This window comes from Diabrotica virgifera, chromosome 9, assembly GCF_917563875.1.
Source record: "Diabrotica virgifera virgifera chromosome 9, PGI_DIABVI_V3a".
Taxonomy (NCBI): domain Eukaryota; kingdom Metazoa; phylum Arthropoda; class Insecta; order Coleoptera; family Chrysomelidae; genus Diabrotica; species Diabrotica virgifera.
In genome coordinates this window covers 183,287,191-183,314,927 of record NC_065451.1, presented here as the reverse complement: position 1 = coordinate 183,314,927, position 27,737 = coordinate 183,287,191, and the positions used below count along the sequence as shown (strand labels likewise).

General features: G+C 33.1%; 1 protein-coding gene across 1 annotated transcript in view; it reads right to left on the bottom strand.

Moving 5' to 3' along the window:
* Positions 1-1,023: 1,023 nt before the first annotated feature.
* The window catches only part of LOC126891818 (uncharacterized), a 554,573-nt gene continuing 527,859 nt past the window's right edge, over positions 1,024-27,737 (bottom strand). The window contains exon 3 of the mRNA XM_050661088.1: positions 1,024-1,586. Coding sequence (XP_050517045.1) covers positions 1,472-1,586 — 115 coding nt within the window. The 3' untranslated portion in view covers positions 1,024-1,471. The remainder of the gene's footprint in view (positions 1,587-27,737) is intronic.

Below are 27,737 nucleotides of genomic sequence, written 5' to 3'. Positions count from 1 at the left end.
AGGGCGTTTTAAAGCTATTTGGGAGCAAGGAAAAAATTCAGGAATTTGTCTATAATTTGGTTGTTTTTTTTATTTTTTCTGCCAAAAGGTGCCGGTACGGCGTACCGGCGCGTACCGTCACAAAAACAGCACTGGTTGTAGGTATGTTTTAATTCTACATCATATAAAATTAAGGTATTCTCCGTCCTATAGGATGTAAGTGTAAAATTTCATAAAAATCGGCCAAGCCGTTTCGGAGTAGCATGGTAACTAACACTGTTACAGGAGTTTGATAGAAATAACTAGCCATAAATGACTCTATTTTAATTAATTGTTTTCGGAGTGATAAAAACGACATTTTAATGATTTTTTTCAATACTTTGAAAATATATCTCTTCTTCTTGCATGTGGTTTCAACAGAATTGCTATATCATTATTATTTTCTGAACAATATTGCGAAAAAAATCTCTTTGCGATAAACAAATTGAATAAAATTTAAACTAATTGATGAATCGTCTTAAAATGTTTTGTGTATTAATATGGAAGGTTTGACTCAACTTTTCATGCAATATGAAAGTATTAAGGATATTTTCGCAAAAGCTATAGCACATTTTTATTTTTGAAATTCTGGTCTTATTTTGCACTTTCCGAAACAAAAAAGGATCGGAACAAAATTTAAAAAGTGCCGTTTTAAACCTTCGCTCATCTACAAAAAGAAGAATATTATAAATAAGATATTTAATTACCCTATTTTTAACTGCAGCGATTTAAACGAAAAAACTCTTATTTTTGACCCTTATTTGTTAATAACTAAATTTCTCGTTCAAACTGTGACGGGCATTTTTGTATTTATAATGTATTAGGTATAGGTATAGTACTTAAAAAACCCATTTGCAGCCTGGCTGCTAAAGTGTCCCGATAAAAACCTTATTTCTCTGGACTATTCCTGACGTAAACCTCTATTTTTGAGATAGATTTTTCCAGTTTGGTACGGAACTAGTCTGTACCTATCATTTATTTTTACCGAAATCAAAAGAAAAACTGTTTATTCAAACATGGTTTTTATTATTCTAGTAGTTTAAAGATTTAAGTTCCTTAATTTTAGTAATGTTAAATTTGAAAATAAACTTATTTCACAGGAATGTTTTAATTTACATTATTTTGGGTACAACATTCATAGTTCACAGTCACAATAAACCTTAAGGAACATTAATTCAAAACTAAATACATCTAATAAAAGTAAAAACACATAACAACCATATCTGCAAATTATCAAACTTTAATGAGAACAAAATATTTGTTTTGAAAATATTTTTAAGGTTAGGTTAGGTTAGGAAACAACAAACGGTCTTGATAACATGTTATATGTTCAAGAATAGGTTATAATTGTTGTTACTCAAATAAAATACTAGGGTGAAATATAAAATGCGTAATTTATCTAATTTTAAATTTATGCTCCTCATCTATTTGAATTTGTTTATAATACAGGTGATCAATCTGGTAACACAATATCTTGATTCCTTCTGTATTTGTTGTATCTGCTATTAGCGTAGTCCATGTTTCTCAGGGTATTTTCGATTTCTTCTCTGTCACACTCGATGAACAAGCTAAAACAAAAGAAAACATCAGATAGAATGGTATAGAGTAGACGAATATATAAGAAGATATTAAAACTTAAATAAAACATTAAAATATCTGAATTGAGCGTTATTAAGGCAAGTGTCCACAGACCCGCATCGTATCACAGTACAAACTGTGCATCGTACCAAAGAATACTCCATCCGTTGGATGGAGTATTCTTTGATCGTACGCATCGGATTAATTTTTCACACTGTGTCCACTGTATCGGTAGCGATCGGATTGCCGATGCCACTACCTGCTAGGGTAGAAAAATTACTAAGGTAATACCATATTATACAGGGTGTACCATTTAAAAAGATATAGTGATAACATTGTATATTATTTTGATATACCTATGTCAAAGATATTAATAAGTTATTTAAAAATATCACTATACTGGTAAAAGTCTCATTTGTAATTTTAAATATTTCGAAAATTATTATTTTTAGATAATTATTAACTTTAGATAATAAAAATAAGTCAGCTATAGATCTAACAATTTGCTCAGGAGATAATATCTATTATAAATGCTCTTGGCACACAGAAAATATGAGTCTGGGTTTAGACCACTATCCAGTACCCAGAGAGCACAAGTACGTTTTATGGACATCCAATGGACGTACATCTGTGTACATTGGAACGTCCAATGGACGTCCCGCTAAGGTACAATGGACATCCGATGGACGTCCAACGAACGTCCAGAGTTCACAAAATTGGACGTTCATAGAACGTCCGCTACAAACGTACAGTGTACGTTGTTGAAGCTTTCAGTGTACATCTTATGTACATTCAATGTACATCTGATGTACATTCAATGTACATCTGATGTACGTCTTATGGACATTTTTGTAGGGCACTTTTCAGAAAGCAATCTAGTGTCCATAATTTTTTGAATACATACATAGCAAAAAGCCTTTAGGTATAGGAAATAGTTCCTATAATACTAAACTTATACTTTAAAATATTACACAAAATATCTTTTTTATTCCTCTTTATTATAACTTTATTATGTGTATACTTTATTATAGGAACTTCATTAATGCACGACTACACTTGCACGATAAACAGCAAACACAAAGATATCACAGGATGTATTATATTGTATGTAATAACTGAATAAAGACAAAATTCAGATAATGGCGCCCTATGAAGCATGCATATTAAAAGAGGTTTATTTCTGTTCTGTTCTGAGTGTTCTGTTTCCTTCCAAACATTATTTCTTAGAACTTAGAGTCAGTACGGTTGTATATTGCAAGCGGGTTTGCCATTCTGTGAATTATTATAAATAAATCCTCCTTCAGTATTCCACAACAAATAACAGCGGTAATCCCCTAAAAGTACCTGCCTAATACTACCTTTTACGACCGATAGCGTGAAGAGCGACAACGTTGTCAAAAAGATTCTCATTTAGTTTGGCGGGAAATTTAACAGTAGTTACAAAATGCACATTTAAGATTTAAATTGGTAGTGTCTAATTATTGTAAGTTCTATAATTACCGATGCGCGATGTAGCTCCGTTATTCTGAAAAAGTTTACCATCGTTTTATCATCATCTAATATTATATAGGTTTAATTAAAATAATTTTAGAGGTTCAGTGTTTTAATTCGATGATGAATAAATATGTGACTACATTTATTAGAAGCTTCTTGTATTCCACTAATAATATTGCTTTGATTAAAACAAGAAGCTATACCTATATAATTACTGATAATAATAGTCGCGTTTTGTGTAAAATCTCCATGGACCACAAATGTATGTCCAATGTACGTTGAAATCAAACGTCCAATGGACGTCGGGTAATGGACGTACATAGTACGTCCAGTTTTGGTCCATGGACGTTTGGACTTTAAATGTACGTTATATGGACGTCCATCGGACGTTGTGTACTATATGAAAAGTACAATAAACAAAAAGACAATATAGGACAAAATACAGAACAAGAATATCAAATGTTTTATGATTCTATAAATGATGCTAGTAAAATTAGTATTCCAGAGAAGAGAAAAGTGACCAATGCAAAATTTAATAAACCATGGTGAAATAATGAATGTAGGGAGGCTATTAGACTACAAAAAGAGGCCTTTTTACAATTTAAAAGAATATCTAATCATGAAAATTACTTAAAATATCAGCAAGCTGAAGCATATAAAAAAGAATTATTTTAAATAGTAAAAGAGCCTCATGGAAAAATGTATGTAATAGTTTGAACAAAAAATACACCGATAGGTAAAATATGGAGTGAGATTAGAAAATTAAAAAACGCCTATAAGCCACCTAAAAATCCAATAGTTGAAAATGAATGGATTGAACTATTCTTTAACAAAATTGCCAGACCTTGGGTCTTAGAGGAAGAAATTACATGTACAACGAACAGTACAATCACTGAAGACAGTAAATTTCTAACAGAATTATTTAATTTGGAAGAGCTTAAAAATTGTTTTAAAAACAATAACAACTCAGCTCGAGGAAAGGACAGTATTCACTATAGTATGCTATATAATTTGCCTATTCAAAGAAAAATACAACTACTAAATATAAGAAACCGCATATGGACAAGCATGGAAGTTCCAAACTCATGGAAAGAATATATTGTAGTCCCAATTCTCAAGCAAAACAAACCCGCAAATTGTACGGATTCATACAGAGGCATTTCGCTATCGTCATGTATCTTAAAAACATTGGAGATAATGATTAAACAAAGATTAGAATTTTGGCTGGAAAAAAATTCCCGACTCTCTCCAACACAATTTGGATTCAGAAAATCATGTTCAACAATGGAAAACTTATCACACTCGGTACTAGATGTTTACAACTCATTTTCTACTAATAAGTCAGTTGTGGCTACATTTATGGACGTCGAAAATGCATATGATAATGTTAATCTGGTAAGCCTGTATCACCAAATGAAGAAAATGAGAATCCCAGATATACTATGCTGGAGAATTTATAAACTTTACAGTAATAGAATCTTGTATATCGAAATTGGGAATAAACTATTAGGTCCCAGAATATCAAACACTGGGATACCTCAAAGAAGTACTCTAAGGCCAATATTATATGCTATTTATACTTCGGATATAGGTAAAAACATATCAAATAGTACCCAAGGTAAAATATTAGAGTTTGCAGATGACATATGTATTTACATAGACCAAAACGAGATAGAAAAGGGCTGCAAAATAATAAATGAAGTATACAGTTGTTTACTTGAAGACTTGTATCACTTTTTAACAATATCTTTAAATAAAACACAAATTTGCATATTCTCCAGAAAGCAAAAAGTTCCCGAACTAGTAAAAATACAAAACGTCCAGTTTAAAGTTCAACCTAAAATTAAGTATTTAGGGATGATACTAGATAGAAAATTGAGCTGGAAAGACAATATTGAATACATTGTGACAAGAGCTGAAAAAGGTTATAATGCATTACGAGCAGTAAGTCACATAACTTGGGGAGCAGATGCCAATATTTCATTAATAATGTACAGATCATACATAAAATCTATTTTAGATTATGGATGCATATTTTATAATCAGGCAGCCAAAAGTCATCTTAAAAAAGTAGACATGTTATCAAATAAATGCCTTCGATTATCTATCGGAGCTCTCATAAGCACCCCATTGTCAAATTTAAGTATAGAGTGTAATGAACTACCACTATAAAATACCTAAGAAGAAAAACTCTATGCGAAAAGTTTATACTTAAAAGTATTGCTAAAGAGAGTTTAATAGGGGATAAGTGTCAAAAACTTTTTATACATGACCTAACGTGTGAATACTGGAAGAAAAAACCTTCTTTACTACTTGCTGAAACATATAACAACTTGCGCCAATTTAAAAATAAATTATACACATCAAAAATATCACCCACATTTCAAATATATCTAAATAGCATTCCTAATATACAGCCAATTTACATGAAAGGTTATTCGAACTTCCCAGCGAATCTAAGCAACTCTATGTTTAATGCAGATATAGAAACACTATGCCCACAGTATTACCAAATTTATACAGATGCCTCAAAGATTAACTCTAAAGTTGCTGCTGCCATATGGGACCCTAAAACACAGTACAAAGAAGGAATAGGACTGGATGAAGATACCACGGTATTTACAGGCGAACTAATAGCAATATTGAAAGCAATGCAATACATAGCCACGATCAACAATAACAACAATATATTCGTAATACTGTCAGATAGCAAAAGTGCTCTAAGTAAATTGGAAAAGTGGACAGGACGTAATAGGCCTGGATCCCGCGTATGAAAAAAAAGTTGATTAATAGCAAGCTGAAAATTTGTTAATAGCTTAAGGGTGTCTAGTAGGATAAACTTTGATATATGGGAACACTGGAACAGGGGCAGTTTTAATTGTGGAACAGGTTAAAAATTTGGAACGGTCAGACCACGAAAACGGCACATTTATTTTGTCCGACAGAATAGACTTAAACTCTCCGAACAGAGATTAAGCTCTCATGCAAAAATCAGACTCGTATTTATCACCTGTCATAATTCCTGTCATTTGACATATTCTACATGTTCCACTCATTAAAACGCCCATTTGGTGATAAATAGCAGTCTGATTTTTGCATGAGAGTTTAATCTCTGTTCGGAGAGTATAAGGCTATTCTGTCGGACAAAATAAATGTGCCATTTTCGTGGTCTGACCGTTCCAAATTTTTAACCTGTTCCACAATTAAAACTGCCCCTGTTCCAGTGTTCCCATATATCAAAGTTTATTCGACTAGACACCCTTAAGCTATTAACAAATTTTCAGCTTGCTATTAATCAACTTTTTTTCATACGCGGGATCCAGACCTATAACAATCATATCATTATAGAAATAATAAAAAACTTTATTGCACTCAAAGCCAAAGGCAAAGAAATATCTTTCTGCTGGATAAAAGCTCATCGCAATTTAAAACACAATGAAATTGTAGACAAATAGCAAAGAGTGCTACAGAACTAGAAACTAACTGTGAATATAAGCTAACACTAAATGACGCCTATGCTTATATTAATAATAATAAAATGAATAACTGGAAAGAATGGTATACCAACTCCAAAAAGGGACTGTATTATAAAAGTATTCAAACAGATATTCCATCTAAAGGCTGGTTTAGTGATTATCAAGGCAACAAGGTCTCATATCATATATATGTAGACTTAGGTTTGGTCACTCCTTAGTTCCAGAACATAAATATAAAATAGGATTTTCTGATACAAACTGTTGTGAATGTGGAGAATTAGGATCCGCAGAATATAATATGATATTAGATTGCAAACTAAAAGAACAAGAAGTAGAACATTTTATAAATCAAATTCATACTAAACAACATATAAGAAAACCTTTTAGTTTACAAACATTGATTGCTACAAAAGATAAAAGTATCTTATATTTTTCATTTCCTTCATAGTGTTCAGTATTTCTTTTTCCATTTTCATCTTTCTTTCCGTATTTGTTACGTGTTGCACTACATGTCAAAGCTGGCAAGTCTTTTTTCAGTTGCGTTCGTAATTGTCCAGGCTTCAACTCCATACAAAAGGACAGATATTACATAGCATCTCAATACTCTAGTTCTAATTTCTTTTCCCAGTTTTCCACTGTATAATACCGTTTTCATCTTGTTGAAAGCGCTGCTGGCAATCTCTATGCGTCGTTTTATTTCGAGGCTACGGACCCATTGTTCATTTAGTTCACATCCCAAATAATTGTATTTGGGTACTTTCTCTAAAGCTTTTCCTTAACGTAGATTGATTCGTCTTCAATCTTGTTCTTACTGACAATCATAATTTTTAAAAGTAAATTTACTTGTAATTACAATCCGACAAACGATAGCTGGAGGGTGACCTTGAGCGAAAATACTTTCTTTCTTTCTTTCTTTCTCCCCTTCCTTATACCCTTTCAGGTGTCGGATTTGGGTTAAGTTTAGCTATATATTCACACATCTCTTCCATTCTTTTGTCTTGTGCTATTAGTTTCATTTCTTCTAGCGTTTTCTGTTTAATTTTTCCTGCTTCTACTATTTGCTTTATCCATTTTTTCCTCGGTCTGCCTTTTTTCTTTTTTGTAATATACCTTGTTTCGTGAACTTTCCTTGTTAATCTACTAGGTTTCATTCTCATTAGATGTCCATACCAGTTTAATTGTCTCTTTATTATTTTATTCATTGTCGGTTCCTGTTTAGTTATCCCTCTTATTGCCTCATTTCTTATTCTATCCCATTTGGTCTTTCCGGCTATAGCTCGTAGATGTCTCATCTCAATTGCATTTATCCTACTATTATGCTTTTTCTGTAAAGTCCAATTTTCGCTCGTATACAGTATCGTCGGTATCACAATCGTATTATATATTTTAATTTTTGTTTCCTGGGACAATTCTTTTCTCCTCAGAACAGTTTGTTTCATTTTTTGGTTCTGTTTGTTATTTCGAGGTCTATTTTCCCATCATTGCTAATTATACTTCCAAGATAATCATATGCGGTAACTATTTCCAGTTCAGTATTTTTGCATTTTATATTTACTTCATTTTCTTCCTTTTCGCCGATGACCATTATTTTACTTTTCTCGATGTTTATTTCCATTTTTAATTTCTCTATTTCTTCTGTCCATATGTTTATAAGTTTTTGCATTTTTGTCACGGAATCTGCTATAAGGACTTATATCATCCGCATACAATAAGGCTTCTATTTTTATTGGCTGTAGTCTTTGGTATCCTATTGTTGTCTGTATTTGGTTCGTTCTTTCTCCAGTATTTCTAGTCAATTCATTCATGACTATTATGAATAGTAGCGGACTAAGACTGTCTCCTTGTTTGATACCTGTTTCCCAATTGAATTCTTCAGATCTTTCTCCTGCTATCTGTACACGCCCTTTTACTACTCTGTATATACTTTCAATTATTTTTATCAGTGTAATTGGTACTTTCATGTTCTGCAAACATTTCCATATAATTTTTCTTTATATAGAGTCGAATGCTGCCCTTAGATCTATGAACGCTAGAATGAACTTTCCCCCCCCCCCCGAGTCAATACTTCTTTCTATTATATTTCTAATGATGTAAATGTTATCGTTTGTCTGTCTTTCTGGTCTAAACGCTGCTTGTTCCTCTCCCAGTTCTTTTTCTACCTCTTGTCTTAGCCTCTTCTCTACTATTTTCGTGTATATTTTAAAACATACCGATGATAAACATATTGCTCTTATAATTTTCACAGTTGACGTGTTCTCCCTTTTTATATATTGGCACTATAAGGTTACTTTGCCAGTCTTTTGGGATTTGCTGCTTTTCCCATGCCTCTTTGTATATTTTCAACAACCAGTTTATCCCTGTTCTTCTCCCACGTACTTGACCATTTCCGGGTCTATGTCATCATCCCCTCCAGCTTTACCTATTTTTACGTTTGATATTTCCTGTATTAGTTCTTCTCTACTTATTTGCTCTATTTCTTTATTCTCGTTATCTTGATATATTTCATTTCTATCATCTATTGTTTCATTTCTAAATTTGTTTTCATAGTATTCTTTCCATACTTTAGCTATCTGTTCTGGATTTGTTTGGATTTGGTGTGTTGTATCCCTTACGGCTGTTATTTCTTTACGTTTTCCTTTCTTCATATGTCTGATTGTTGTCCAGAAGCTTCTATTATTTGTTACATAGTTTTCCTGTAATTCTTCTCCAAACTCTTCCCACGTCTTTGTTTTTGCTTTCCTTATGGTGTTTTTCGCTAATCGTCTCAGCCTTTTGTATTCTTCTTTATCTTCTTCCAACTCGGTTTCAATGTATTTTTTCCATGCTATTTTCTTTTTCTTCACTGCTGTTTTAATTTCATTGTTCCACCATCTCGTTCTTTTATGGTGTTTGTTATGTTTTCTGATTCCACATATTTCTGTTGCTGTAGACTTTATGACTACTTTGAAGGCGTTCCACCTTTCCTCCAGTGTCCATGCTTCTTTTTGGTTTTTTAGTTGTCTTAGTCTTCTATTTGTTTCTTTTTTGTAATGTTCACGCACCTGTTCTAATTTGAGCTTATTTACTTTTACTCTTTGGTAATCTTTTCTTTCCACCTCCTTTATTTTTTCATCCTCGAGTTTTGCAGTAACCATCCTGTGCTCTGTAGCTAGTTCCGGTTCATTTTCAGTTAAGACTTTATGTATTTTATCTTCTAGTTTTCTCGTATAAACTATATAATTTATCAAACTTTTCGCTCTTCTCTCTTCCGCCACGAACGTATATTTGTCTTCCATGTTTTGGTTTGTAAATGTGTTTCCTATTAGTAGGTCATTTGCTTGGCAGAAGTCTAGCATTTTGAAACCGTTCCTGTTCAAACATTCCTCTCCGTATCTTTCAATGCATCCTAATCCTTTGTTGACATCCTTGCCCACTCTAGAATTCCAATCTCCTAAAATTATGATTTTCTCTCTCGATTCTCTTAACTTGTCTAGTGCTCTTTGGAGTTCATTGTAGAATTCTGTCATCGTTTCTTTATCTCTGCCTTCAGTTGGTCCATATAATTGTGTGAATCCTATTTTGTCTTTTAGGTCAATTTGGATTGTTATAATTCTAGATGATAATGTTTCAGTGTGTTATTCTTGGTTCTAGTCTCTTATTTACTATTATACCAACTCCTTCCTTTGCTCTTTGTCCCTGCGGTACTCCTGAATAATAAAGACTATATTCCTCATTTAGATTTATGTGCCCACCTCCTACCTTTTTTGTTTCGCTTATTCCCATTATTTGGATAACCATTTTTTCCATTTCTTCAGTTATTTCTATTTCCTTTCCATTTAAAGAGGTCACGTTCCATGTTGCTATTTCTATTTGTTCTGATTCGTCATTTACAAAATTAGTATTTGTTTTTTCATTATTGTTATTATTACTAGTACTACTATTTATACTACCTATACTACCAATATTTCCACCACCGATCCTATTTCTATTATTATGTTTAAAATTTGAATTCCTAAACCTAATCTTATCACTAATCCAGTCTATACTTTTATTTTCATTTTCCAATGTATTCGTAATTTCCTTGTTTTCTGATCATTGTCTGGCCTCTACTTCGTCTCTTCTTTGTCGCTCTGCTAGTTTTTTGGACTCGTTACCTCCACTACTTTTTCATCATTGTAGTTCCATCTCCATTCCTTACCATCCACTGTAATTTTGTTGTACCCAATTTTCACTGTTTTTCCTTTATCTCTCATCTCCCTTGCTTTGTCTCTTAGAGCTTTCATTTTTTCTCTCTCTTTTTTTGTAAGGTCCTCTGTTATCCATATTTTCTTGGGTTCAACATTCTTTAGTTTGTTCCTATTTCGTAGAATGGCTGTTTTTTCTACTTCGTTTCCTAGTTCTATTAAGCACGTTCTAATTCCAATCTTACATGATCTTTTAATATTAATATTTACACCTAAATGTTTTCCAATCATATTTGCTGCTCTTTCTTTCAGTGCTGCTGAATCGTCAGTATCAATTTCTAACCCACTAATAATTAAATTATTTTTCCTTTTATCTTTATCTATTATTTCTATTGTTCGTTGGAGTTCTTTTATATCTTTTTTTAATAATCTTTCTTTTTTAAATAATTCATTTTCTTCTATCAGATCTTGTCTTTCCTTAGTCCATTCATTTTTCATTTTTTGGATTTCTAGTTTTATATTATAGCGAAAATACACAACGAGAAATACACAATACGAGAAGGTCACCCGCCAGGTCTCGCTTGTCGGATTGTAATGGTATACTGGAATTTTTTCCTTGTGCATAATTTTTGTTTTTTTGTGTTATGAGCCTTTCCATACGTCTCGCAGTAGTGCGTAGTGCGATAAACCAAAATTTGCAGCCATTCTCTGCGATATCATCATCATCATCATTTGGCTCTACAACTATATGTGAGTTTTGACCGCGTTTACTATTTCCCTCCATTGTTGTCGGTCCTGAGCAGCTATTTCCCATTGCTGTTCTCCCATTTTTCGTAGATCACTGGCTACTGCGCCCTTCCATCTCTTTCTTGGGCGACCAACTGACCTTTTGCCATCGGGCCATTCCCAGAATGTGGCGTTCAGAAGTCACTCGATCTTAGCACGTGGCCCGCCCATCTTATTCGGTTTATTCTCTGCGCTATGCAATGAGTGCTTCATTGTTTGTCTTCTAGTGTTTCTTTAAACAATTCTTCTGAGAACATATTAAAAAGTAGAGGGGATAGTACACATCCTTGTCTTACTCCTCTTGTTATTGGAATATCTTTAGATTTTTGCTGGTCTACTCGAATTATAGCTTTCTAATATCGGTATAAATTTGTAATTATTTTCTATTTCTGTGTTCCAATATATTTGCAAGCCCCTTGTTGTATTTTGTCGAAGACTTTCTCAAGATATAGGTACTATAGAGAAAACTAATTCTACGTCACTTTATGTAGAAGCTTCGCTTTAAAAATACTTTTACACGTTTTTACACAACTTTAACAACTTTTAATAATAGATAATAGTTTGTCCCATTAAGTTATTTCTGCTATTATCCTTTAAGAGATTTTAACACGAATAGCTATTGTGTCCTATTGTCAACAGTCGCCAAGAGTAATTAAAACTATACGTAGGTGTATAGTCACTTAGAGATATATACAGGTCTACAAAATTCAATTAGAGCCACATAAAGCCTCCAGCTGGATTTCTTTTGTGATGTTTTTTAAGACTTATTTCTGTTTCGTCCTGATAACTTCTTAGGAAAAGGCATATGCGTACGTAAAAGAAATTAGCCGTCTCATGACGCTTGGAAGATCCTTTTGAAACATCGAAACTATTTTAGATACGAAATATGAACAAAATGATAGTATGTTAAAGGAAATAAATACGGTATAATCGTAAAAAGAAATTGAGACGTTTATAAAAAAACAGTACATACCTATATATTATTTTTAAATATACAGGGTGTAACAAAAATGTAGTTCTTAAATTAAATCACATATTCTGGGAACAAAAATAGATCGACTGAGCCTAACTTAACTTAGTACAATTAATATGCACATAAAAAAAGTTACAGCTCTTTGAAGTTACAAAATGAAAATGGATTTTTCCCAATATAGCGAAAATTAAGATTTTTTATTGAAAATGGACATGTGGCAATCTTATGGCAGGAAAATCTTAAAAAATAATAACAGTGACATTTTTACACTTTGTAAAGGATTTATATTAGCATCCAAAAATAAGAGTATTTAATTTTTAAAAGTCTTAGGTAAATAGTACACACATTCAATGTTTGTATTTCGTAAGTAGGTGGCATCGATTTATGTAATCTAGGTCACACATATTGAAAACAGCAAGTCAACAATAATGCAGTTATTAGTAATTCACCGTCACATTAGACATATATTAAATCATAACAAACAAATACAATTTCTGTATGTATACGTAAAAAGATAGGAGAGATTATTCATTATTCAGAAACAGACTTGGTTAGAGTCCAGACGGGGTCCATCCATCCAACACCAACTAGTTACTGTCATACGTAGTAAGCTAAATGAACATATTCAAGTACATAGTGTTTCAAGTTAATCAACCCCCAACAGTTGGAAGTTGTTGGGGGTTATCAACAAACCCCAATCCCAAACTTTTATGTATATTCCAATTAAATTATTATTGTGGTACCATCCGTTAAACACAATGTTTTTAAAACTTTTTTGCCCTTAGTACTTTTTCGATACGCCAGTTTTTATTGAGATGCGGTTTCCTTTTTAATACGATTACATAAAAAGTTTAGGAGGGATTTGTTCCCTTAAACCCCTCAAATGTTTGTGTACGTTCCAATAAAATTATTATTGTGGTACCATTAGTTGAACTTTAAAACTTTTTTGGATCTTAGTAGTTTTTCTATAAGCTAGTTTTTATCGAGATGCGGCTTCTTCTTTAATATGTTTCAAAATATACCTAAAAATGTAAATTATTATAAATAAAAGTATTCATATTATTATCAGGTCTCTACAATTTTATTTAACCATCTAAAATAATATGTGTTGGATTTTACAAATTTCAAAATATCTCGATAAAAACTGGCTCATCGAAAAAGAACTAGGACACAGAAAAGTTTTAAAAACATTTTGTTTAACAAGTGGTACCACAATAAGAATTTAATTGGAACGTATTGGAACAAATATTAAAATTTTTATGGGGTGCATTAATTTTAGTTTTATATTTTTTAAATCTCTCTCTAACTTGCAACTTTGATTATCTACTCTCCTTTTTCTACTGGTCAGCGTTGTCATGTTTTATTACATATGTTAACAATTTACTTGTTCTAACTATTTGACTGCATATGAAATATTAATATTGCTTTTCGCTTAAATTAAATATTAAAACTTCCAAGAGGCAGGTTGGTGGCAGGTTCAACTTGATTTTAAGCGAAAAAACAATACTTATTTGTCAAATAAACATTTTTTCTGTTTTCTGATAGAAGTAAACTGTATTATGATTTAAATAAACTACATACATTCTTCTTTTTACTATCAATTAATTTAATTCAAAAAATAATTGTTTGGACGCCCTATATAAATAAATATGTTAATGTTTATATTACTGAATAACGAATTGAATAACCTTTCAAATGAGCTATCACACGACCCCTATTCTCATTTCGAGAAAATGAATTTATTCCAACTCAAACGTCCTCACTGTATAATCATAACCTGGCAACAGTATTATCGTTAAAACTTAATTATCATTTCTCAGAATTTAGTGCTTCAAATTTTGGTATTTTAGAATATATTACTGATATTGGTTATCTAGTATTAGTTATAAATGAAGTAAAACAGCGCTGCCCATAATTGTTTCAATTAAAGGTATCTACGTAGAGAAACACAAATATCATTTCTAAAATGCAGTTAAATAGCCCGATCAAAGAGCAAACTGACCCCAAAAAAAAATAAAGGAAGGATGAAAATTTGAGAATAGGTAGTTGAAATTGTCTATTATTATATAAGAAAAAGTTTACAATTCTACATCCCCTTCATTTTACAAAAATGGAGGGGAATAACCCCACTCCCAGGAGAAAAATATATGTAAGCTTTGTGGTGACACTGACATTGGCAATTTGTCATTACAATCATAAATGAATGTGCTTTAATATAATTTAATTTTTAAAAGCTTAAAAGACAATTCAAGTTCTTATAATAAGAAATGTAAGACATGAACATTTAATTGTCGGTTCTTTGGTTTTAGGTTAGTATTTCATTAGTTAATCTCAGTTATGTAAAAATTAAAATTAAATAAACTTTGTTTTTAGACGAGAATCACATTATGTTATGCTTTGAAAAAATCCAATCTTATAAGTATACAGTGAGCACGTAAAGGTTTAAATAAATTCATTTTTTCGAGAATGGACAATTTTGGAAAAAAATCCCGAAACAGGTCAATTTTTATTTTTAAATTGCGACTTTTTGGCATATATATCATACTAGTGACGTCTCCCATCTGCACGTGATGACGTCATCTATGACTTTTTTAAATGAGAATAGGGGTCGTGTGATAGCTCATTTGAAAGGTAATTCAATTCTCTATTCGGTAATATAAACATTAACATAATTATTTATACAGGGTGTCCAAAATATTTTTTTTTTAATTAAATTTATTGACAAAAAGAAAAATGTGTGAAATTTATTAAACTCAAAATACATTTTACTGCTATAAGAAAACGGGAAATAATATTTAAATGACAAACAAATATTGTTTTTTGCTTAAATTCAATATTAAAACAGCCATCCATCTTTCTCTTGACGGTTTAAACATTTAATTTAAGCGAAAAGCACTGATTATTTTTCAAATAAACATTTTTTTCTGTTTTCTGAGAGCAGTAAAATGTATTTTGAATTAAATAAAATACTTGCATTCTTCTTTTTTTGTTAATAAATTTAATTCAAAAAAATTGTTTTTGGACACCCTGTATGAATAATTATATTATTGTTTATATCACTGAATAGAGAATTTAATTACCTTTCAAATTAGCTATTACACGACCCCTATTCCTATTTAATAAAATCATCGATGACGTCATTACGCCCAGATGGGTGACGTCACTAGTATGGTGTATATGCCAAACAGTCGTAATTTAAAAACAAAAATTAACCTATTTCGAAATTTCTTTCCAAAATCGTCTATTCTCGAGAAAATGAATTTATTCCAACCTTTACGTGCTCACTGTATATATTCAAAATAAGACCGGAATTTGATAAAATAACTTAATTTAAGCAACTTTTGTTCTATAGAGTTTTTTCGCTCAATGTCAATACTTTTCCAGTTATTTGCTAGTGAATATGTTCATTTTTAACAAAAAAAAACATGCTTTTGGACGGTTTTTCGGAGCTAACTTAAAAGGTAAGTATTTTATTAAAAGAAATTTTCTTAGCAAAAATATAGCTTATAAAAAATTTAAAAAAATGGTGTATGCGTGAGGGCTGTAGACCAAGTAGAAGCAGAGTTGTAGCCAATGAAAAGTAGGTTCTTCTTCGTCAAATTCCAAATCGAATATTTCAATGTGAAATAACCCAAAAACGGAGCACTTTTCGGGGAAAATTCATTTCAACTTTTTTTAAGTGTTTAAAAAAAGGTTTATTTTTGTTTTAAAAAAAAACTCCTAACAATAAAAGTGAGTTACGCTCAAAATATTCTTGTTCCCTTTTATTTTTTGGTAAAAAAATTCGCGAAAATCACCCCCTAATTAGCATCTCAAATAAATTTTATCATTACCACTTGACAAGTTACTTTGATTACTTCTTCTTCTTCTTCTTATAATAAGCCTCTTGGCCTGTTCCTTACCGATTTTGAGCTTGTACTCGTAGCTGTGATGTTGACTACCAGCTATCTTGACGCCTTTTAAAGGGACTTCCTATTGGTCTTTTGCCTGTTGGCTTCGAATCCCTGGCTATACGGGCTATTCTCTCGCTGTCCATTCTCGTCACATGCGTCGTCTCTGTCTCTCTCGTCGTCTCTCGTCGTCTCTGTCTTCCCCACCGTCCTATATCTTGTATGTTACAGAGATCTCTTATTCTGTCGTTCGGTATTCTGTCTCTCAGTGTTTTCCCAGTTATTGACCTCAGCGTTCTCATTTCTGATGTTCTCAGTATCCTCTTGGTTTCTGCTGTGTCACATCTTGTTTCAATCGCGTACGTCATGATCGGTCTTACACATGATTTGTATATGCGTACTTTTCCTTCCAGCCTCATATCTTTGTTTCTACAGATGACATCCCTCAGACATCCTGACACGTAATTGGCTTTATTTGCTTGCTTTCGGACGCTCTCTTTAACATCTCCATAACTACATATTTAGATTCTCAGATATTGGAATCTCGAGACTTGTTCAATTAGTTCGTTGTTAATTACTAATTTGCATCTTATGGGTTCCCTTGACAGTACCAGGGATTTTGTCTTGGCTGTTGATATTTTCATGTTGTAGTTCTTCGCCACTGTATTGAAAGTTTGTGCCATTCGCTGTAGGTTATCCTCGTTATCGAAGATTAAGATTGCGTCGTCAGCATAAAAAGGATTTTAATTTGTTTTTTTCGCCATCTTATATCCTTTTCCAGTACCTTTAATGTTTTCTATGATTTTGTCCATGACTAAATTAAAAAGCAATGGGCTCAAGCTATCCACTTGTCTGATTCCCGAGTTGATTTCTACTTCCGATGTTAGTTCATTCTCGACTTTTATTCTGGTTTTGTTCTTCGTATTAATGTCTTTAGTTATCCTTATCATCTTGTTGGGCTGATTTTTCTCCTTTAGCAATCTTAGCACATCTTCCAATCTTACACAATCTTACTCCGCCTATCCGCTGTTGGGTGAACTGAGTAGCTCAGCAGCGGGTTGCCGGTCCCAAGCCCGGATGAAGGAGGAGGGTTCGAGGGTGAGGCTAGCGACCTACCACGGTAAAAACGAACATGCTCATAGAACCGATCACCAAGCCTCGGATATCGGACTTTGATTACTACGTATTATTTATATGATCTGTAAGTTTCATCGGTTCAATGTGCTTATTTTTGAAAAAGCTGTATAGGTCTGGATCCTGCGTATGAAAAAAAAGTTGATTAATAGCAAGCTGAAAATTTGTTAATAGCTTAAGGGTGTCTAGTCGGATAAACTTTGATATATGGGAACGCTGGAACAGGGGAAGTTTTAATTGTGGAACAGGTTATAAATTTGGAACGGTCAGACCACGAAAACGACACATGTATTTTGTCCGACAGAACAGACTTAAACTCTCCGAACAGAGATTAAACTCTCATGCAAAAATCAGACTGCTATTTATCACCAAATGGGCGTTTTAATGAGTGGAACACGTAGAATATGTCAAATGACAGGAATTATGACAGGTGATAAATAGCAGTCTGATTTTTGCATGAGAGTTTAATCTCTGTTCGGAGAGTTTAAGTCTATTCTGTCGGACAAAATAAATATGCCGTTTTCGTGGTCTGACCGTTCCAAATTTTTAACCTGTTCCACAATTAAAACTGCCCCTGTTCCAGTGTTCCCATATATCAAAGTTTATCCGACTAGACACCCTTAAGCTTTTAACAAATTTTCAGCTTGCTATTAATCAACTTTTTTTTCATACGTGGGATCCAGACCTAGTAGTTAAAATGGCTTGAACGAATAACTAATCACGAGTTTAGGCAAATTTGAACAGCCATAGCATAACCAATTTTTGTCTAACAAGAAAACAAAAAATCAGAAATATTCAAAAAAGCAAAACGAACATTTTATTACTCTTTGATATTTTTGGTATTACTAATAATTTTTAAGTTAATTCCATAAAAAGTTCCATTTTTTACAAAATAAAAAAAATGTTTTTTATTTTAAACCCAATTTTTTTTCAAAAATGAGCACTTTGAACCAATGAAACTTATAGATAATATAAACAATACATAAGCGACTTGTGAAGCGGTAACAAATAATTTTATTTGGGAAGCTAATTAGGGGGGGATTTTCGCGATTTTTTTAGCAAAAAATAAAAAAGACCAGCAATATCTTCGGCGTAACTCACTTACTTTTAATGTTAAAAGTTAAAAAAAAAAAAACTAAAATAAACCTTTTTTTAAACACTTTAAAAAAGTTGTAATGAATTTTCCCCGAAAAGTGCTTCGTTTTTTGGTTAAGTCACATTGAAATATTCGATTTGGAATTTGACGAAGAAGAATCTACTTTTAATTAGCTGCAACTCTGCTTCTACTGGGTCTACAGACCTTATGCATACACCATTTTTTCAGTTTTTTATATGCTATATTTTTGTTAAGAATATTTGTTCGCTAAAGTACTTACTTTTGGAGTTATCTGCTAAAAACCGTCAAAAACATTTTTTTTTTGTCAAAAATGAACATATTCACTCCACTCGCAAATAACTCGAAAAGTATTAACTTAGTGAAAAAAGTTTATAGAACAAAAGTTACTTAGAATTAGTCATTTTATATAATTTCGGACTTATTTTGAACGTATATTTTTTCACCCCGAGAAATTATTTTTCATCCCGTATTTCCCAATTTTTGTAAAATGGAGGTGATGTAGAATTGTAAACTTTTTCTTATATAATAATAGACAATTTCAACTACCTATTCCCAAATTTTCATCCTTCCTTTATTTTTTTGGAGGTTTTCGTAAAATTTTGTCTTCCCTGATCGGGCTAAAACTAGACACAATCGATATCAACCAATCACCAATAAACCAGGACTGCAGTACGTTACCAACTATTTTTAAGACAAATATCAACAATCGTATGAGAATGAAACATAACAATATAATGTAGGTGTACGAGTAAATCAACAAACACAAATTGTATAAACAATTGTGTGTTATTTATCTGTTAATAATTCAAAACTCTCAGAATATGTAATGTACTCGGAAGACTAATGGGCAAATTAATGCGTAATAGTATATAATTATATAGGTGCTGATGACCAAAAAAATGCAACACTTTTCGCAAAAACAAAAAGATAACAAAGTTCAATTCTGCGTATTTAACTTTTAGGGGAGTGCATATAGATTTTCACTACGGAAAAAATCAAACAAGATAGAACTTTTTGTAATTTCATTAAGAAATGTTTAATAAACAACATATCAAAAAGCTCTACTCGAGAAGTGGGTGCTTCTCGAGTAGAGTCTGGTCTGTGGACCATGGAGTTCATATAAGAATCTGGTATAAACACTTTAAAGCGGCCATTAAATTCAGCTGATTTGTCACCCATCGAAAATGTGTGGGATATAGTAGGTCGAAATCTAAATTTATTGCCACGTCCTCATTGATGGCAACTGTTTGGAACTAACAACATACTGCAAGACAACCAAGCATTATGCTATGGGGTGCTATATGTTTGGGAAGTAGATCACCTCTAGTTCTTATTAACGACACTCTGATAGCTCGAAGATATATTGGTGAAGTACTGCAACCAGTTTTACATTCCTACGTATAAACCATTAAAAAATCCGATCTTCCAACAGGATAACGCAAGACCTCATATGGCCTGTGCACCGTGGAGTTCATATAAGAATCTGGTATAAAGACTTTGAAGTGGCCATCAAAATCAGCTGATTTGTTACCCATCGAAAATGTATGGGATATGGTAGGTCGAAATCTAACTTGATTGCCACGTCCTCCAGCAAACTTAGAAGACCCGTGGTATGCCATAGGAATAATATGAATGGTATAGACCACTTAATTCGACTAATGACCCATAGAGTACGTAACTGAGTGTATAAAAAAATCAAGGAGGAGCGACTCATTATTAATTTTTTGACGAAATTGACGTTGCAATTTTTTTTTTTTTATTAAAGAAAATTACCGCATCCACCAACAGGTTATTAGCGGCATTACTTGATAAACAAAGGTTAACAATTATTTTAACAAGTAAAAAAAAAATAACTAGATTTGATACAAAATATTGATAGATATTAGATAGTTGAGTAAGTCTTTTACTGGACAGTTTTCTCCTAATAAAGCTAGTAGAGTGTTTGGTAGATTGTTCATTGAACGTTCACGTTGATATTTTGGACACTCGATTAACAGATGGGTGACGGTAAGAGGCGTAGCACATAGGTCACACATGGGACGTTCACTGGCCGAGAGTAAATATGAGTGTGTAATCTTGGTGTGCCCTATACGTAGGCGCGTTAGAACCGTTTGAATAAACCTCGAACTAATACTTGTTTTCCACTGTCGTGTATCTGGTTTTACCGATTTTAGTTTAGATTGCGATAGAAACCATTCGCGTTGCCACTGACCGATCACTTTTTGTTTAAAAAACGTTTTGAGATCTTTAGATACACACTCGCGCACTAATTCGGACATCGCACTTGTTGCTGCATTACGAGAACTTCTGTCTGCCTCTTCATTGCCCATAATCCCTATATGTGATGGGATCCATATAAATTTCGGAGTTGTGTTGTTCTCTTGGGCAATTTGTAGCTCAATTTTTATTAGTTTCTCTAAAGGACTTTCAGGATACAGATGCTGGATTGCGAGAAGAGAGCTGAGCGAGTCGGTGAGAAACAGAGGCTTTGAAATATTTGAAAGGTTTGCATGTTTTAGGGCGCGATACAAAGCAAATAGTTCAGCGGTGAAAACGCTTGAAATAGGTGGTAGTTTAAATTGAAAAGTAGACGTTGGAGTTACAAATGCACAACCAATACCTTCAACGGACTTAGAGGCATCGGTGAAGATGTTTGTGCAGTTTAGGTAGTCTCGTTCAAGAATCTCGTTCAGTTTGTTTTTTATAAGTAAGGTGTTAGTGTATTTTTTGGAGAACTCTAGTAAAGAGGTGTTGCAATTTGGGATGTCTATTAACCATGGAGTGGGATATTGGATGTTACAGTGAAACACGTCTGGAATTGTTGCATCGAGTTCATTTAAAATTGATCTTATTCGCATGTAATAAGGTTTTTCGGTACGAGGTCTATTGGAGAAAAAGTCGTGATTATTTTTGGAAAAGGTATTTTCAAATAGTGGATGATCCTTATTGGCAGCTACGGAAGAAGCATGTGAAAGTGTTAAAATTGTCCGCCTATACTGCAATGATGGTTCTCCAGTTTCGGAATATATGCTTTCTATTGGTGAAGTGTGAAAAGCTCCGAGAACGATCCGAAGTGCGGCATTGTGGATTGTATCTAGTGGTTTTAAGGTAGTCTTAGTTGCGGAGGCATAAACAATTGAACCGTAATCGATTTTGGATCTAATTAGTGTTTTGTACAGAAGCAGCAGCGTAGAAAAGTCGGACCCCCAGAAAGGATTTGATACGGTTTTAAGCAAGTTGAGTCTTTTGTTGCATGTTAGCGCCAAGTGTTGTATGTACTTTTTCCAGGAAAGTTTTTGATCTAACCACATACCGAGGAATTTCACAGAGTTTTCGAAGGGAATGACGCTGTTGTGAAGATAAAGGACTGGAGCAACGGGTGATTTTTTCGAAAACAGCATCCCAGTTGTCTTTGTAACGGAGAATTCGAATCCTGTACTTGCTGTGCATTCTTCTAGCCGAGTTAAAAATGACTGTATTATTCGGCACAAAGAGTCTTTTTGTGCTCCTTTAATGTACACCACTAAATCGTCTGCATAGAGGCGAGCTTTGAGAGGTTTAGGTAATTTATTTAATATGTTGTTTATGGCAACTAGGAATAGGGTAGGACTGAGTACTGAGCCTTGTTAAGTACCATTTTCTGCAGTACGTTGCAAATTTGTTTATAATGTAATTAAATATTAAGAATATTATAATGTATACTTCCTTACGATGATGGACCAACGAAGACAAGCCAAGAACAAACACAGTCACAATTACAAAATAATTAACAGTGAAATCAGAAAAAAGATAAGAGAGACAAAACAAACTTACTACGAGGAAAAATTTAAAGAGATAGAAGATTTTTAGAACAAATACGACCTATTCAACCTGCATAAAAAGGTTAAAGAAATGGCAGGACTGCAAAAAAGAAACCACAATACAAATCTTTAGATAAAAATGGAAATACTATTATAACGACTGATGAAAAGCTAAAACGATGGAAAGAATATATGGAAGAGCTCTTCGACGACGAAAGAGGAAATCTACAAGACATATCTTTCGAAAACAGAGAAACAAGTCTAGAAATTACAAAGGAAGAAATATTGTATGCATTAAAGAACACCAGCAACGGAAAAAGCCAGGGGCCAGATCAACTGCCTATTGGTATCCTTAAAATAATAGAAAATGAGTACATGGATGTCCTCTTAAAGCTCTTTAATGAATCAAAATTGAAACTTAGTCTCTTTCTATTTAATGAACTTTATCAGTCGGGTGACATACCCAATGAATGGTTGACCTCAACATTTATTTGTCTCCCAAAAACAGAAAAATGCTAGAGAATGCACCAACCATCGCACCATAAGCCTAATGTCTCACACACTTAAAATGTTTTTAAAGATCATTCATAAACGCATTTACCAAACACTTGATATGGATATCGAAGAAACCCAATTTGGATTCCGTAGAGGCGTAAGTACCCGTGAAGCTCTCTTTGCATTCAACGTACTAATCTAGAAATGCTTGGATGTAAACCAGAGTATGTACGTATGTTTCATAGATTACAACAAGGCTTTCGATAAAGTCCGCCACAAACAGCTAATGGACGTCCTCAAAGCAAAACAATTACATTACAATGACCTTCCAATTATAACAAATCTATTTTATAAACAACAGGCACAGGCACACATACGCATTAACGCACACATCAGAAGAGTTCGAAATTAAAAGAGGAGTGAGACAAGGGTGTGTATTGTCACCACTAATATTCAATGCATACTCTGAAGAAATTATGAAAAGAGCTCTTGAAGGAGAAACAGCAGGAATAAAGGCAAATAAAACACCAATTTACAACGTTAGATATGCGTACGATACTATCATAATAGCAGACAACCTTCAAGACCTCCAAAAGCTAATTAACAAGATAGCTGAGTATGAAAAAGAATATGGATTATCAATGAACATCAAGAAAACTAAATTTATGAGGATATCAAAGACCCAAAATAATGATGAAAGCCTAACACTTAAAGGTAAAACTTTAGAACAAGTTGAAAACTACAACTATCTTGGCACAATAAATAATCACACAAACGATTACTCCAAAGAAATCAAAGTTCGAATAGATAAAGCAAGAATACACTTCCATAAAATGAGAAAGGTACTTTGTGCAAGAGATCTGAAATTAGACTTGAGAGTTAGGCTGGCAAGGTGTTATATTTTCCAGACTCTGCTTTACGGGGGAGAAGCATGGACACTTAACGCGTCGACTACTAAAAAGTTAAAAGCATTTGAACTGTGGGTGTATAGAAGAATCCTGAAGATATCATGGACCGAGCATGTAACAAACAACGAAGTCATGAGAAGAGTCAACAAAAGACTGGAAATATTGGAAACCATCAAGACACGAAAGCTGCAGTACCTGGTGCGTGTTATGCGTAATGAGATATACAACATACTTCAGTTAATTATACAGGGGAAAATCCAGGGCAAGAGAAGTGTTGGAAGAAGAAGAATCTCATGGTTGCGTAACTTGAGGGAATGGTACGGATGCACATCAACCGAACTATTCAGAGCAGCAGCATCTAAGATCATAATAGCCATGATGATTGCCAACCTCCGTCGCGGAGATGGTACGTAAAGAAGAAGAAGATACTTCCATAAATAAATATTTAAAAAAACATTTTCCCTCTAGTTGATGCAGTTTACAACGAGCATTTAATCAACTATTCTAAATGGTCATTATGATGAGAGTATGAGGGATACGATGCGAATCTCGAGCATTATAATGGTAATTAAATGCGAGTAGTATACATTATTTTCTCTACGATCATTCACAACAACAAAAAATAGATATTCAAATTTATTCATTTTGTAACAAAAACAAATTAAATAATATGATTAAATTAATTATTTTGTTGATACATTTATATTTTAAATTTACAATTATTAATATGAATTTGACGCGACAATTTTATTGCCCTGGTTGATGAGGTTTCTGTCGTCGATGGTGTGATATGCATTTCCTTATTAATTTGGTTGGATTTGGTGGAATTTAAAATTTCATATTTTGTTTTGAACTGATTCCTCAATATCTTTCAAAACTTTCCGCTATCGATGTAAATTTCCATCAGCCGTGACCAAATTACCAAATTTATTGTTTCCAATATGTTAAAATCTTCGTTTCCTATTTCTGATAATTCGTGAAAAACTTTTGAGTTGTACAAATTTGGGACAGAAGATTTAGGTATTTTTTGGCAAATTTCCAATAATATTTAATTTTTTTTAAGTAATAATATTTAGTCAATTTAAGATCAGTTGTGATTGTAAGTTTCAGGTTATACGCTGTGAGCTCGTACGTAGAGGGGATATTTATAAATTCGCGAGCGCCAGTAGTGGCAAGTCTGTAAACGTTTACCGGAAATTTGACATAAATGTCAAAGTGATTAATTTAAAATTAAAATTAAAAACATTAATTAAACAAAATATTAGTTGGTCAAAGCTGTGGTATATATTTTTACCTTAAATATACTTACGTTTTAAATACTGAATTTACGTTTTTATAATGTTCCGTAATATGTAATTATAAATTAATCTTAGCGCCATCTACACGATAATTGTGAAAGTATCCGAAGTAAGAAATTAATATTTCATCAATAGAACGTCAAAATGATTAGCAAAATCTTAAAAAAATATATTACAATTTAATTACTTTTAGCGCTGTAAATATTAAGCGATAACAATTAAATAATAATTTTAAAAATTACCGGTGAAAGTTGAATTAGTAATCCGCCAGGAGTGACACCAGCGAAGCTCAGAGCGCATACAAAATCTGCTATTGAATTGCACAAAAGAAAAGTCCAACAACTGTATATGACGTATGTCAACTGTTACTTCTTGTGAAAAAGAAGAAGCATTTAGGAGAGGACTTTCTGTTACAGTTAACTATGAACTATCAGTTCATTCTTCATTCTGCCTTCACTCTGCCGCTCAGATGGTAGGTTTGTAAAACCTTATCATTCTTCTTCTTCATGTGCCGTGCTCGATTATCGAACGTTGGCTATCAAATTAGCTATAGTAATTTTGTTAACGGCAGCTTGGAAAAGGGATGCAGAGGGTCTGTTATACCATTCTCTTAGGTTTTTAAGCCATGACGTTCTTCTTCGACCTTGCTCTCTACTCTCTTCTTCCGTCTACCTTGCCTTATATTATTAAATGGATTATATTATATCTCTCTGGGTATCGCATAACATGGCCAAAATATTCTCAAGTTTTCGATTTTTTACTGTTCTGACGACTTCCGACTTTTCCCATCCGATGCAAAACAATTTCGTTACGAACTCTATCCACCCAACTCATTCGTAGGATTCTCCTTTATATCCAGATTTCAAAGGCTTCCAATTTCTTGAGAAGAGTATCTGTTAAAGTCCAACCTTCGACACCACACAAAAGAGTAGAGAACACATAACATCTCACTAATCTAATTTTAAGATTCAAACTAATGTTGTTTCCACATAAAAGTTTCTTTATCTTAAAGAATGCAGCTCTGGCCTTCTCTATACGTAATCTAATTTCATTGCTTATGTCCCAGTTCTCATTTAGATTACAACCAAGGTAGGTGATACTGTTAGTTCTCTCTAATTGTTTACCATAAGCTGTTACTACTTCCGGTTGTACTGGCGTCTTACTGACAACCATCACCTTGGCCTTTGCGGTATTTAGCTTGAGTCCATATTCATCACACGTTGTGGTAATCCTGTTAATCAGATGTTGAAGTTCTTCATAATTGCTCGCAAGTAACACCGTGTCATCCGCGTAGCTCAAATTATTAATATTGTCGCCATTCATTTTGATACCACATTGAGCATTATCCACTGTTTTATTGAAAACAAACTCAGAATAGATGTTAAATATTAGTGGGGACAAAATGCAGCCCTGCCTTACTCCTCTTCGTATTTGAAGTTCTTCAGACGTGTCCCGGCCAATCCTGATGTTTGCACGTTGATGCCAGTAAAGATTTTTGATAATGCGTAGGTCTTTATCATCAATACCCATTTTCTGAAGAATAGTTTCAGTATGTTTATCATTTCAGTATATTTGACCCGATCAAAGCCCTTCTCAAAGTCAATGAAACACATATAAACCGGATATCCGACATCTCTGCATCTCTGTACCATAACCTGAATACTAAACAGTGCTTCTCTGGTCCCAAGGTTATTGCGGAATCCAAACTGTGTATCACCAAGCTGTTTTTCTATTTTTTGGTACATCCTAGAGTGCAAAATTCGTAGAAATATCTTTAAAACATGACTCATCAAGCTAATGGTTCGGTAGTCACTACATCTTTCGCGTTTTCTTTTTTAGGTATCGTCACAAAAGTCGACAGCAGCCAATCCGTTGGTATGGAGCCAGTTTGATAAACTTTATTAAAAAGATGAAGGAGAGATCTTTTACCTGAACTTTCGAAGAGCTTTATTATTTCACTCGGTATTTCGTCTGGTCCCGTCGCTTTTCTGGTCTTTGATAATCTTATTGCTTGTTCAATTTCGTCCATAGTTATGTCAGTTCCTGTAACTACTGTGTTAATTTCAAGCTCGGGCCTTTCATCATTAAACAGTTCCTCAATGTAGTCTTTCCATCTGTATATTTTATCCAAATCAGTGATAATCAGTTTTCCGTCTCTATCAACGATGTTATTTGCATGTTTTTTGTTCTGACCGGTGTGTTATTTTATTTTTTTATACATATTAAATGAATCATGTTTTCTCTGCAACTCTTCAATTTCTAAACATTTGTTTTCAAAGTATGTTTCTTATGCCGCTCGTATTTTAGTGCTTATCTCTTATTAATGCGTTTATACATTTCGATGTTTTGATTCTTATATTTGCGTCTTTTTTCCATCAAATTCAAAATCTCATCGTTCATCCACTGTTGCTTCTTTTGATTTTTCTCTTTGAAGTTTGGAGTTGAGTTGCTTATAATCATTTTTATTTGGTTCCAATGATCCTCGATGTATTCTTGTTGTTCGCTATTCTCAAATTTACTCTCTACATTATTTGCAATCCCCTGACTGTTGTTTCTAATAAAATCGGTATCCAGTTTGTTAGATGATCGTTGTTGTTTTATCCGAAA